The 14,540-nt window shown below is 37.7% G+C and overlaps 1 protein-coding gene across 2 annotated transcripts in view; it reads right to left on the bottom strand.

The window, feature by feature from the left end:
• plxna4 (plexin A4) overlaps positions 1-14,540 on the bottom strand; it is a 336,809-nt gene that overhangs the window by 144,828 nt on the left and 177,441 nt on the right. For both annotated transcript variants that reach the window (XM_028449042.1, XM_028449043.1), the window contains exon 4: positions 4,911-5,039. In XM_028449042.1, coding sequence (XP_028304843.1) covers positions 4,911-5,039 — 129 coding nt within the window. The remainder of the gene's footprint in view (positions 1-4,910; positions 5,040-14,540) is intronic.

Raw genomic sequence — 14,540 nt, 5'->3', positions numbered from 1 at the left:
GATATTCTTCTACATACAACGGCACTTCCCAAACTGTGACACGCGCCCTCTGGTGGGCCCTGAAATAATCCCAGGTGGGCTGTGAGTGATCATTTTAGTGATTTTCAGTGTGATATTTTTTATTTTTTTTGCAATACGTACCCAAAAAAAAAACTTATATTTCTTAAAGTTGCTAAAACAATAATGTCATATTAGATAAAATCAAACCTCATAAATCTACGACTCAAACATCATTTACTCCAAAAAGAAAGAAAAACAGTTGAAATTTAAGTGTTTTTCTCAAGAATAACGATAAGATATTAAGTAAAAACACTTCTATGCATTTGTTTACTGGATTCCACATCCCATAATGCAATAAGTGAAAATGTCAAAAATGGAGCGTTTAGGGCAGTGATTCTCAACTGGTGGGTCGCAGACCTGTACTGGGTGGGTCACGGACAGGACAGTTGGTCAAAAATAAATGAATACTTAATATCTCTCATGTTGGACTTGTCTTTTATTTTGAAATAAACTTGTCTTTTGACAGGCATGCTGTGAAATGCATGTTACGCAAGACAATATAGAGATTTATCATTTAAAAAAGATTATATACGTGTGTTTTCAACAGCTAATTGAGAAAAAATTTATTTTTGGTTGAATTCTAAAAAATACCGGGTCACAATATAATGACCGTGATAAAATGTGGGTCCCAGGGTGAGACCAGTTGTGAACCCCTTGTTTAGGGTGTGGAGGAAAACAAACTTTTAAGCGTCTATTTCAACCTTATTTGCTTTTTTTTTAGTAAATTACGTTGTATGCAGTGATCTATGAGGCAAACACTTGCAGATCTACTAAAAAGACTATCGAGAGCATAAGTAGAAGCAATGGTTTGCTTTCCCACTTTCAAATGAAATTATTTTGTTTCCGAACTCAAGGTTTCAGGAAATTTCATCATAATCCTGCTCTTTCAGATTAAAGAATTAAAGTTTGTGTGAGAACGTATGATCTCTGAGTTAGAAGTGGCTGCCCTACAGCAGGCCAGCAAACTCTCATCCGTGCTGGAAAATTTCCCAACAGAATAGTGGTTATGATTTACTTCCCCCATCTTCACACACTCCACATTCAGCCTATAAACTGTTGCCGAGAAGCGCCGCGACTGCCACACTGCTGTTGTGCTAAAATATTTATAGTCAGTGTAGCAAATGCAGATCTGTAAGTGTGAATTATTGAAAGTGTGTACTATAGTGGGGTGGGATCGTTCAAAGTCAAACGCTTTTTCTGTCTCGAAACTCCCCGAGGAAAATCCGACAAGCCAATTTGTGAAAATATCGCATCTTCACGTTGCATCAAAGAGGTTTAATACCAGCATCCTTTAATTTCTATCAGCGGAAAACTTTTTTTTTTTACCCACACTCCTTCCGTTCCCTCTGGTGTGCGACTGTGACTTTTGAAGGTGTTTAGATGTGCATATTATGGTTTGTCCCAGTTTAGCTGCAAGGCAAGTGAACTGTGTCGATATGTGAAGCAGTATCTGCCTCACGTGCCTTTGAAACATGCCAGAAAGGGTTGGAGTGAACTCCGAGAACTTCTCCAATGTTTATTTTTACAACCTTTCTTCCATTTACTCTCCTCGTCACTTCTTTCTTCTCTGTTGGCGTTATCAACACAATGCAAGTGTTTTCTTTTCTTCCCTGAACCATTAATACTATTTATTGGATTTACACTTCCACACATTTATTCACTTACATAAGTCAATGTCTTTATCAAAGTTGCCATACTGACCAAAGTGCAGTGTATGCAATCCATCTTAGTGAAGCATTTTTCATCTACTGTAATTTGCAAGTAAGATGATGTGGTCTTGCTGCACATTTTCTGTTCATTGTTTCTAACAATGCCGACTAGACATAATATCATGTGAGTTCATACTTCTGAGGTTGATTTATAACCACGGTGTCATGGAACACTAAATACCTATAACTAGGGATGCACGGAAATGAAAACCTGTGGCCGAAGCCAAATAAAATCGCTTGGCTGAATACCAAATAATACCGAATACCAAATATCGAATGCGGTTGTAGTTTTTCATTATATTTTTAATAGTGCATAAATAGCCTACAATACATTTTAGACATGTTTTTTAAAGAAAGTAAATGTTTACTGAATATTATGACTTTTTTTTTAAATATTCCAGTAGCCTTTGCTTTTCCAAAAAGCACAACAAAGTTTTTCATTTATATTAGGCCTTCAAATAAAACAAAACATGCATTCCAAAAAAAAAAACTAAAGTGCATTAAAGGGGAGGTATGATGAAAAAAATCACTTCATAATGGTTTTGCTACAGTGATATTCATCCCTTTAGCCTCATTCAGAGGGACAGAGTTGAAAAAGTTCTGTTTCCTCCCTCCCTTGTTATTCCACATTGTGTAAAAATAAACGTGACGTCACCTAGCACGCCTCCAAGAATGTGAGCTCCTCCCTCTCCAACTATAACAAACACTGCTGTTTAAAATAGAATATATATTGTACTTTATTGCCATATATGTAAATGCAAACTGCACTACTTTTTCTGCTGCCGATCGTGTTGCGAGTCACTGCTTGGAGCCATGAACACATTGTTTACACACATCAGCTGTTTGCACTCCATGCTAATGCTACACCAGTCTATGCAGCGACACCCGGTGTAGTGTCAGGAGGAAACAATGGGGATGTTTACGGATTTGTGGCTCACAGCGCTAACAACAGACTCGGTTGTGGAATTGGACGGTTTCCAACTTTCGTGCGGTGACGAACAACGGAGGGTGGTAAGGAGAGAGTCTGGCTGTGTTTGTGTGCGGAAAGGAGGAGCTGCTGCTGCTGCTCTGGTTCTGCAGCAACGCGCACACACTTTTCCGACTCTAAATCACTGCACGTTGTTTGATTGCGTCACACACATTCGGCCTTGCTTTTAACTCACTAAACCGTAGGCTGAATGTTGTTTTTTTTGCAATGTTCGGCCGAATATATTCGGTGGCCAAATATTCGGTGCATCCCTACTTATAACCTATACAACTTTTTTCCACCAAACTCTGCAAGCAGCACCATCAATGTTTCTTTAAATAAATTCATGTCAATAGGTAGCAGTCTATAGCACAAGATAATGGTGAATCATTGAGTAGAAATGGTATATTAAGTAGATCATGATTTACATTAAAAAAAATAAAGTTGAACAAAAACAAAAATGGTTTTATTCGTTGGAGCACTGCTTTCTAATTTTATGTTTGGATAAAATACAAAGACAAAGACAAATTGTATTGGTGCTTTGTTCAGTTGAACATCAACCTCTACTTTAATTACCACTGTAAACAGGGACATACCAAAGATATATATATACTGTATATATATATTATCGAGAGGGTACTTATGATAATAAGAGGGGGCATTGAATATAATAATAATAATAATAATAAAAATTAGGGATGTCTCGATACAACTTTTTCACTTCTGATACAATACCGATAGTGCAGCCTTGAGTATTGGCCGATACCGATATCAATCCGATACGATATCAGCATGACTCACACGTACTTTTATTACTTTTTTTTTGTAGTGTGGAATGTTAGAAAATGCTTCATCATTAAAAAAAAAAAAAAAAAAAAAAACATTCATTATAAACCAATGAATTACATATAATTAACATTTTAGAATAAGAATATTCTATAATTGAAAATAAAATAAATTTAAAAATAGAAGATACTGAAAAAATAAATCCAAAAAACCAATATATATTATATCGAAGATTTTAGATGCAGTCCGATATCTGATATCAATATTGAATCGGGACACCCCTAATAATAATATAATCATATAATATACATACATCTAAAAAATAAGGCTTTAATTGTCATTAAAATGTGCTAAATCCATAAAGCTGACATTTGTTATAAAATATAACATTGATTGATATCTGTATCGGCTTTTCCACATACAGTATGTTGAAAAACTGATGTGCTGTTGTTTGAGCCAACATGTAAAATATGAATATAGCACTTAATAACTAAAGCTGAATAGGTATTCTTATTTTGCATCGACAATATTTATTTGTGAAACACATTTAGTGGGAATTAGATTAAAAGTAGGATTAACCTGTTATTTCCATGGATATATCATGTGACCTAAAATAGGGTTGAGAGGAAGGGGGTGTATGTACAGTACATATCGCTGCTTTGAAAGCCATAACCTACACACTGAGACGCACTGAGCAGCATTTACCTTCAGCGTCACTGGCCATGTTAAATAAGCGACGTTTGTCTTTCAAAAAGGAAAGTTAAACTCAAATCAAAGGTAAGTAAACTTTTAAAAAACCCATGCACAATGTGAGACGACGCAAAATTCCGCATTTGTTCATGAAAAAAAGCTCCATTTATCACAAGCCTGCAAGAGTTTTAAGCTTCAAGTTAGTGTTTTGTGTGTTAAATACAAAGAAGGCATGAAGCCTAACAAGGTCAGTCGCAGCAGAGTGTATTAATGTGACTTCACGTTTTTTTTTGGCGTGTTCTGATAAAGCTGTGACACAGACACAACTATCTGTCCATTACGCAGAGTGCTGCTATTTTGCTGCACATTCCTTGTCATTAAAGCTACAGAGAGATGTGTGTGAACCAGCCTATTGCACTGACACACACATTAAACACACACACACACACGTGCTGAGAATACTCTCCTCTCTCAATATAATTCAACAAAATGATTCGCTCCATCTCACCACTCGTAGTCTGCCTCTATAAAAAGACGTAAGCACAGCATTCATCCATCTTTCCTGTTCTCTCCTCTCCCACCGTCCCTCTCTAAAGGTTATCCTACACGCTGATGTAAGAAATGGTAAATGTCGGTGGGTTTTTGATCTGGTGGTAGCGGATGGAGCTTGGCTGAATGGGTTAGTGTCTGTGTCTGACCTGGGTCTCGGACATGACGTAGAGGTAGTGCTGGTCGGAGGAGAAGGCCATGTCTCTGAGGATGGGTCCACTCTGTACAGCCTGCACAGTCTCGTACTGGAGAGCACGCGAGGAACCATTGACCCGGATCTGGAAAACAGAAAGAAGCACAAATCCATTTAATTATCAGCAATTCATTTCTCATCAGTTTACAAGATTAAAAACAAGCTTTCTTTAATTTTCCACTAAACGAAACGCTGCTATATGTATTTTTTCATTAGATGAAATCATAGAGTTTGGCTCATTAATCAATAAATCAAACATAATTTACTCCAAAATGAAAGGAAAAAGGTAAAAAATGTTTTTCAAAGAGCCCATGGTAAGATAAATGAACTTTTCTGTGCTTTAAACATGATTAAAGTGCTATTTGGGCTTCATACACATGCCCAAAGTCTTTTTAACACTTCACTCCAATTTGATGACGCGTTCCCACTTTGATGATGAATTTGACGCAGCACTGAGCTGGAGAAGCCGCGCCTCCAGGAAGCACTCTGCCGTGATTGACATGTAAACAGACACGCCCACAAAGGTGAGCATTTCAGCGTCCTTCACACAGTGCTATGTATGTATTTTCTACAGTCTATGTATGTACCGGTGAACGCCCCGCCCCCACACTCTGTCTCGTGTTTATAAAGCAGCGTGAGCTCGGCTACTGAGTGGGTGGGAGGAGGGCGGGCCGTCCTCTGGTCCTACGTCACCGTGCGGGGAGGAGGAAGTCAGTGTCCCGTCTATAGACACGCCCACTCATGAATATTCATGAGTAGGCTGCAAATCAGCCTGTTTGTGTAGAGTTGCTCAGAAAGAGACTTTTCAGAGGCTAAAACTCTGGAAAACAGACGAGTTTGGGAAAATAAACCTCAAATACTATGTTTTCGGGGTTTTTAGAACAAATGGAGGTGGGTGAAAAATAGCATGACATGGGACCTTTAACTATGCCCTGAACCTGCACTGGTCAATTACATTTGTCAGTTACAATTATGTTTTCAATCACCCATGTTCAATTACGACTACAGTGACCAGGTTTTTTCCCAATTACTATTAAATTACAATTACTGAGCCTGAAATAAATAACTGAATAAAAGTTAACCTTCCTCTTGTGTTAGCTTTCTGTTAGCATCTCTTATGATAACCTAAATCAGCTGTAAAATACACTAAAAACAATCATCTTATCTATTGGTTACCTTGTTAAGCTTCCTAATCATATCAAAACCAATGGTTTTGATATTTTTTGTGTCGGCATTTGAGCCTTTTTTGTCAGTAAATAACTCAATTTCCTTTTATTTTATTTTTTTTTAATGGTAAAATGTGGGAAAGCTTGATATAAAATATATTCTAATAAGTGTTAACTACATATATGTTGAACTGTACATAGCCTGTATATACCCTAGTTTTGCATGATATTTTAATTGAACATTTTTATAGAATTGTTATAGCAATTACTGTTACAAAGTAAATTATCTAAACTCAATTACAATTTAATTCATTTTACAACAGCAACAGATTTTTTATTCCCTGTGATATCAGAATGAAGTAAGAACGACTCCATAGCCCACAATGCAATGCACGGAAATGTCAAATAATGTACTGTTCAAGAAGCCATTTTGACCTTTATCTTTTCTTTTTGGAGTAAATGATGTTCAATTCACTGATCAATGATGCATACATTATGATTTTATGTAATAAAAAAATAATCGGGGGTAGCAGCTTTAATGTTACTTTGTTGTGCAGAACAACTCCTTTTTTCATTCATAACTGTCTGCAGCATCAAGAAGTTCCCAATAACACATGAAACATAACCATTACATATTGAAAAGAGTTGTTAAAACACTTTACTTGAAGTTTTAATAATATTAATAATAACAATAATACTAAATTCTATTTAAAAGTGCTTTTCGAGACATTCAAAGACACTTTACAGCATAAAAACAACAAGTTTTATACATAAGGCTGACATTACCTTGTCATTATCTGTCATTAGTATGAATACGGTGTCATTAAATGTCATTTATTAAATCATGACACCTTTCGCTAAATTATGACAACTTTAGTGCTATGTTGGCATTTTTGGGGTTACATGGAGGGATGGAAGGACCTAGTGGGGTTAGGGTTAGGTTTAAGGTTAGGGTTAAGGTTAGGGTTAAGGTTAGGGTTAAGGTTAGGGTAACGAACGACACTTAATGACCGCCTTCATGACACCTTATTCATGCTAATGACAGGTGTCAAGTTACAATGATGACAGCGTAATGTCAGCCTTTATGTATAAATGTGTTACCAGAGTTATTTTATCTTCCAGCAGGAAGGACTTGGCATTTGAACAAAGAAAAACATTTCATCTACAACAACAAAACATGTAAATGGGAACAGAATAACCATTAAAAGGTTGCTTTGGGAAGCTATTACTCGCAGAACTGCCCAGCGCATATTGTTTGAAGAGCTTTCAATACATCTCACAACTCCTAGTGCAGCACCTGAGGTATGCGTTTTCCTCCACTGCAGTTAAAGCCATTCAAAAGTCATTATGGTAATAAGGCATCTGGGTAAGAAAAGGTGTGCTCTACAGACCCCTAGGTAGTTTACTCAGCAGAATGTGCCTGAAATTGTCCGTGCATACACTTTGGAGGTGTGATGGAAGTGGTTTAAGTTATGCTCGAACATCTGGTTCCATCATTTCCCACTCAGGAGATGTCCCAGATGTTCCTTACCAAAGTCCAGTGCTAATTTACACACCAAAAACAAAGCTGATTCCAACGCAAAACCTGCTTTTACACAACTTCCATCGCTGAACAGAACGCACGTTTTCATACCCTCGCAAACGCACAATTAGCAAGCGCACACACGCACACGAGCAGGTCTGTGTGGGCGTGGAGACAAGTTTTAGGCGAGTGTTGTTAAAGTTGTGATGAGTCTTGGTGGTTAAGGGTTACAGGTAGCTGGCACAAACAGGGATAATTAGACAGGAAGCAGATGGTCGCGTAGACGGATGAATTTCTCAATGATTAATCGCTATAATCTCTTGACGGCACACTTACGCTCCAAAAGTCTAAGAACATATACCCTTATATCCACAATAAATCTGTTTTTATAATAAAATGGCCCAACACAATAGCCGACACAGTCCTACCACCTGTTCTAGGTTTGCTTAATCCAGCTTTCTAAGAGAAACAAGCTGCTTTCATACAGTCGTTCTCTGGGGAATGTCTTTGTCTTTGCTTTCACAATCAACTTTTGTTCAGCATAGAGAGAAACCTAAGTGGACTGGGTACAGTTTAAGTAATACTTTACCCCGCTGCTTCAAATCTATCCCCTTTCACCACATGCTATTTCTTTAAAGAGGCAACCTCTTTCACCCTGAATTCACCCCTGTTGTTTGTTTCTCTGGCATTATTTCTTCCCCCCCCAGCTCTGCCTCCTGCTTGGCTGATGCTGTAACCTTGATCTGAAAGAACCTCTGGTTTTGTTTTGTATCAAAGTCTCACAGGCTTCCACTGGGGAATCATTTATTCGTAGCGGGGTCAGATGCAGAGTACAGAACAGAAGGCAACCGGGAGATGGAGAAAGAAGAGACGTGGAGAAGAAAAAAGAAGGTTTGCACACGGGCCAGGGCCAGATTCACCAGGTGGGGTTATCTAATCTGCTTACCCGGGTCAATTATAGCTTGTTTGTGTATGTGCGTGCATGGAAAGATGAGTGTATCTTCTTACCCCCACTGCATATGACAGAGCGTGGAGTCAATTGCTCGGTGGAGTTAAAGACTGGAAGTGGAGTGTTGAATGAATATGGGGTTTTATTGTGTTGGGACAGGGCCACAGTCACCAGGGAAAAGACAGGCTCTGAGGGGAAGCTCCTGTATATTATCTCTCAATCTGACCACCAACTAAACAAATGAGTCACCAGGGAGCGTGCAGCATGTCCACAAGCATGCGGTGCCGTCTGCTTTATTCACAGTGACCAGAGGGCTGCACACAAGGGAGACAAAGACTGATCTAAATCAGAGACCACAACACCTTTTTGGATACATTCATTTGCACAAAAGTATTATTTATAATCCAGCATTTCTCAAATCTGGGATTTATACGTGAAGGCACCTGAATCAAATTCAGGTTTCTTTCAGCATTCTCTCTTTAGGAGTTGCAACAGCAGATTATTTTCCTCCAATACCCCTACGGTGCAAAAGCCTTCTGTGTCCTCCTTCTTTACACTAATAGTCAAAGTATATGTTCACACTGCCGGTCAATTCTGATTATTTTTGCCCATTTACTCAACCCCCGATACGATTCAATTCACGATACTGGGTTCATGATACGATTCTCTCACGATTTATTTTACAAAATGAGACTGTAGACAAATGATGACTGAAAAATATTCCTTTTTTTTTTCTTCAAAAATAAAAATCCTCTACTATTTTCTTTTACCTTTCATTGTGAACAAAATCCCTTGATAAACTATGCAAAACAATGCACCTGAATGTCTATTCATTTAAATTCTGGCTCTACAGTAAACTATGCAAAACTGCAAAATAGTTCCTTTTCTTTTGCAACTGAAAATGTATTTTGTGCCTTAACAATTGGACTTTAAAACAAATCTCATATCAAAGAAATAATATAAATAAACAAACTATGGCTTTCATTCTCTCTCTCGTTTCTCCCTTTCCTCTCTGTGCCGCTCTTACCTTGGATTTCACATGTTCTTTTTTTCACTTCTTTCATTTTGTTTTGGGGAAGCAAAATGCTTCCACACTTCTGATTTAAAACACGGTGGTGCGTCCTGAATTTCAAATTCTAAATAGATAGCGCCTTTTGCTGTAAAAAAAAAAGATGCCTCCAGAATTACTTCCGTAAAAATGAAGTATCTCTGGACCCGAGTCGCATTTCGTTCATACTCCAAACTGATTGAAGATGCATTTATATTTATATGTGAGTAAATATGAACAAGAACGCAAAACAGATTTTTCAAAAATATCCAAATTGAGCATTAAGACTTGTATTTGTTCTATCTGAACCACTAGTCTTCTTCTTCTCCTCTTGGATGGTGAATTGAGAAATCGAGCAATAAATATCTCTTTTTGTCCCCAAAATGAAATGTAAAAATTAAGAAAATTATTATGTTGTAGTATCCTTTAACTAACTGCTACCCATCCTTCTTATAGTGTTTTTAAAAGCACAACAAATCTAACATTTATGATCAGAAATAACATTTATTAGTCTTTAAGTAACAATTGGTTACTGCCCCTGAAACATTAAGACAGCAACACTTGTGCTGGACGATATTATCTGATTCCTTTTCAGCAGTAATGAAGTGGATTAGCTGCTCTATGCTAACAGGATTACAATAGTAATCTCTGCTATCACATTAGCACAAGACAATAGACACTCGGTGACAGAAACCTTGGTTTGGATGCAGAGTAGAGGGAAGGTGAGAAAAGCAATGAGCCCACAAACGCACAGAAGTAAGGTGACAAAATTAGCTGTCAAGTTGTAGCGGGACATACACACTTGTCGTATGCTAATGAGGGACGAGAAAAGAGAAAGCTAGAGGCACCATTGCCTTTGTAGCTGTGCAATGTGCCAGGTCATGCACAGCACACAGCTGTGGAAGACGTCGACACAACAACACAACACGACACAGAGTGGAACCATTTAGGACCTGATCTCCTAAACAAGAAGCTGTGTCCCCTTAGTGGTGGTGAAAGGTAATTTCACTAACACAATCTGTGTAAAGAGCTGGAACTAAACCTATGTTTTGGCTGACAAAGCTACGAGGGGGGGAAATGAACGTCCAGTCTATACTATAAACTCTACAAAGAACAATCTATGATATGCGAGCAAACTAGCTACAAAATACTCAATATACTTCTTTATTCACAATACTTTCAATCCAAACTACTCGTCACAGATTACAGAGTCTACAGGTGATAGTTTTTATCGGAGAGGCAGGGCCAACATTGTCCACCATTCTCAGCCAATGGCAAAATTCAATTGCAATAGTCGGGTTTCAACTCACAGAGGGCAGCCACACGAAGGGTGTGCCAAAATATTGATACGACAATATATCGATTCACTGGCGCCAAATATTGATATTTATTCATTTATTTTAATTTTTTTCTTATTCCTTATTACACACATTAAGTATATGGCCCTATAAAATCCACATTAACGGAATTGCAGATGGAATCAAATGGACAGAACCGGCATGAAATGTGTCACCGTGAGGGAAGGAACATTTCTTAATGGGGAAATGATTCCGGGGAGCACTATTTAGGTGCACCATCCTCCCCCTTCCCATCTTGGCTGCATTAAACTCCGCCTAAACCAACCAAAACACCGTCTAAACTGCCAAAAAACTATGCAAATCATCACTGACTCCTAAATACAGAGCCAACTAGTGCCTGCTTAACTTTAACCTGTGAAACTCCGTCCGTTTCACATCCAGAGCAGCGGCGCTCTGTGCAGCTTTACGTGAAATTGATTGACAATGTTTTGTAATTCCTGTGAAATGGAATCAGTGCAGTCAATAAATTATGAATTTTTACAGTGCCACAGATATCGTAATGTATTGTGGATGAATTTTCCCATGATATATTGGTTATCGCAGAATCGCTGTATCATAATAATATCGTTATCGTGTAGGGATGTAACGATTCATTCAACTCCCGATACGATTGTATTCACGATACTGGGTTCACGATATGATTCTCTCACGATTTATTTTACAAAATGGGACTGTAGACAAATGATGACGGAAAAATATTTCTTTTTTTTCGGGGAAAAACTAGAAAATACTGTACTATTTTCTTTTATTTTTCATTGTCAAAAGAATCCTTTGATAAATTATTCAAAACAATACAGTTTACCTAAAAATAAATCCTGAATGAAATAAATAAAGAAATAATACAAATGAAGAAGAAGCCTACAGTATTAATTTCAATTCTGGTTCTATAGTAAACAATGCAAAACTGCACAACAGTTCTTTTTCTTTTTAAAAGTGCAACTGAAAATGTATTTTGTGCCTTAACAATTGGACTTGAAAAAAAAACAGTCATTGTCAGATATTTGTTTGGACCAGCAGAGGGCGCTGGCAACCTAGTGGTCGGTTGGCATGCAGCTATTCTAGCAGTGAAGAAGAGATGCTATGCTAGCAGACAGAGCTAATAGAAAAACGGGACTTTTACACATATTCACGTAATATTACAGATATTCTTTCGGTGCTAAAGGGGTAAGGAATCATTTATGAACATGCTTAAGAGTAGTAGGCGATTCCGCCCGCCACCTACGCTTTTGGACAAGAGAAGGATAAATTGATAGCGCCCTCTGCTGTTTAAAACAAGTACTGCGATTCAATTTTCAGAGTATCAATATCAACCGTGATACCTATGAATCGAATTTTAACTGCCTTATGATTAATCGTTACATCCCTATTATCGTGGGCAAAACTATTACGATATATCGTATCATGAGGTACCTGGCGATACCCAGCCCTTGAAGTCACTCCTATAGTTTTACAACAAAATACAATACATTTAAATACTTTGACTAAAATGTCAAGAGTTGGATTACGATCAATCAACAACACTACATCAAACCCAAAAACATTTGTCTTTATCCAAAAAAATATATATATATATATACAGTATATCCTGAAACTTTAACAGTAAGAAGGGTTAACGCTATATGCAGAGATGTTTGATTAGCTGATTGCCTATAACAGATATGCTGGTTAGTTAGTGTTAGCTTAGCGGTTAGTCTGTGATCAAGTTAAATCAAGAAACTGTGTAAAATGACTGAAACACATCATAAACACTGTCTAACAACTAAAAACACTTATAGACATTGTTCTAGTACACAGAATGGAGGTTAAGTCGTCTTTTTATTAACCCTGTTGCAATGCATGACTATGTTCCAGTACTTCTGGTTTTGACAGGGAAAGACCCGTATTGAATGCTCTGGTTGGGAAACCAACACAATATATTTTTCCACCACTATATAGCACTGTAACACCATAAACCAAGTAAATTCCAAAACACAAAGCTTGAAGCAGAGCAACACATACCAGATTTTTATTATCTGTGGAAAAAGTGAAACTGATGTTAAACAATATTGGCCGATAATATCGCCCATCTCCAGTTATGCATACTTAAATACTTTTAATGTGCATTTTTCTGTCTTCAGTTCAGTCAATGAAAAGCTATGAGCTCAAGTGTCGTTGTATCCTCACTCCCCCTCATGGGTCTAAAGGCTGACAGAAGGTATGATCCAGACGGGAAATCCATTCCGGTGTGAAAACCACAGGATTACCCCTGCTCACTTTGCTGGTATTGGCACCGTGCACCCGAGTAAATGCAAATGGAATCATAGCACAAGGAATAGCATGCACAACGCCACAGTGTTGTGTCACCCAGAATGCAATCAAGTTCAGAAAGCAATAGTGAACAGACATTTTCCTGATTCTTGGTTAGGATTAGTGTTGTAATCCCTCTTCAGACCATCTTCCAATTAAAAAAAAGACCTTTAAATGTGGCTGAGATCAATTTTTAAGATCATGAATTCAAAACCAACACACAACAAATAATCAGAAGCATCGGAAAATAAACTTTAACCAAATGACATGTAAAAGCCACCATGTTATTTATCTATCACATGCCCAACCACTAAAGTCAGACAGAACTGCCCTCTTACAATAACACATTTGTAGCCAGTGTTGATATGAACATGTTATTCCGCTCCGATTCCTAAAACTATGCAAAAAGGGAATTCCAATTCCTAAACTGCCTACCAGCTCTGACTAAGGACTGTGAATGATTGCTTGAGCCGTGTCCTCTTCTGACATGGCATGGGCTTTTTGAGTGGCTAAAGGAAAACTTGTCACACAGAGCTACAGTCTGTTGAGCCTGACACACACACACACACACACACATTGAGGATGGAACACGCCATGACCAACATGGCGTTTGGGAAAGCCAAAGGAAGCTGCTGACTAAAGCATCACCGTGGCCTGTAGCCATGATTAGGTGAGTGGGCAGCAGCAAGAAAGTCAACGAAAAGTCAGACGGCTTGCTGAGAAACTTATAATAACTCAAAATTAGTGCTGGGACCCCCACTAACAGTATCAAACATGCACCTAGGTCATTGATGCTCGACTACATTTTCTGTCCAACTGCAAAAAACTAAAAAAAAGGTTAAAATGAATAAAGGAAAAACCACATATGTAGTACCTTAGTATATACTGTACAGTATGCACTCACTTTAAATTAAAAAAAAACAACCCAAAAACAAACATTACTTTATTCTTACGTTTAAAGTGTCAAAATATAATTTGATGCGACTGTACGGCCACAATTGCAAACATGTTTAAAATGAATCTAAATCTGTTGCCTTATTTGGCATGATTCCTTTTGTGTTTTGTAGTCTAGTCAAAGTATTTTTAGTTATATTTCCATCAAAATATATTGATGCAAACTTTATCCGATGATGCCCATTTTATGAAATATAATGCACTGAACCTCCTTGACCCACCAGCATGCGCCGTAAAGTCAGCTTTAAGAGTTCATTCGTCTTTTTCAGTCACAATCAAAAATCGTCATTTTACTCCCTTCAA

Source organism: Gouania willdenowi, chromosome 6 (genome assembly GCF_900634775.1).
Source record: "Gouania willdenowi chromosome 6, fGouWil2.1, whole genome shotgun sequence".
Taxonomy (NCBI): Eukaryota; Metazoa; Chordata; class Actinopteri; order Blenniiformes; family Gobiesocidae; genus Gouania; species Gouania willdenowi.
The sequence above is the reverse complement of the archived record's forward strand: the minus strand, read 5'-3'. Positions and strand labels throughout refer to the sequence as shown.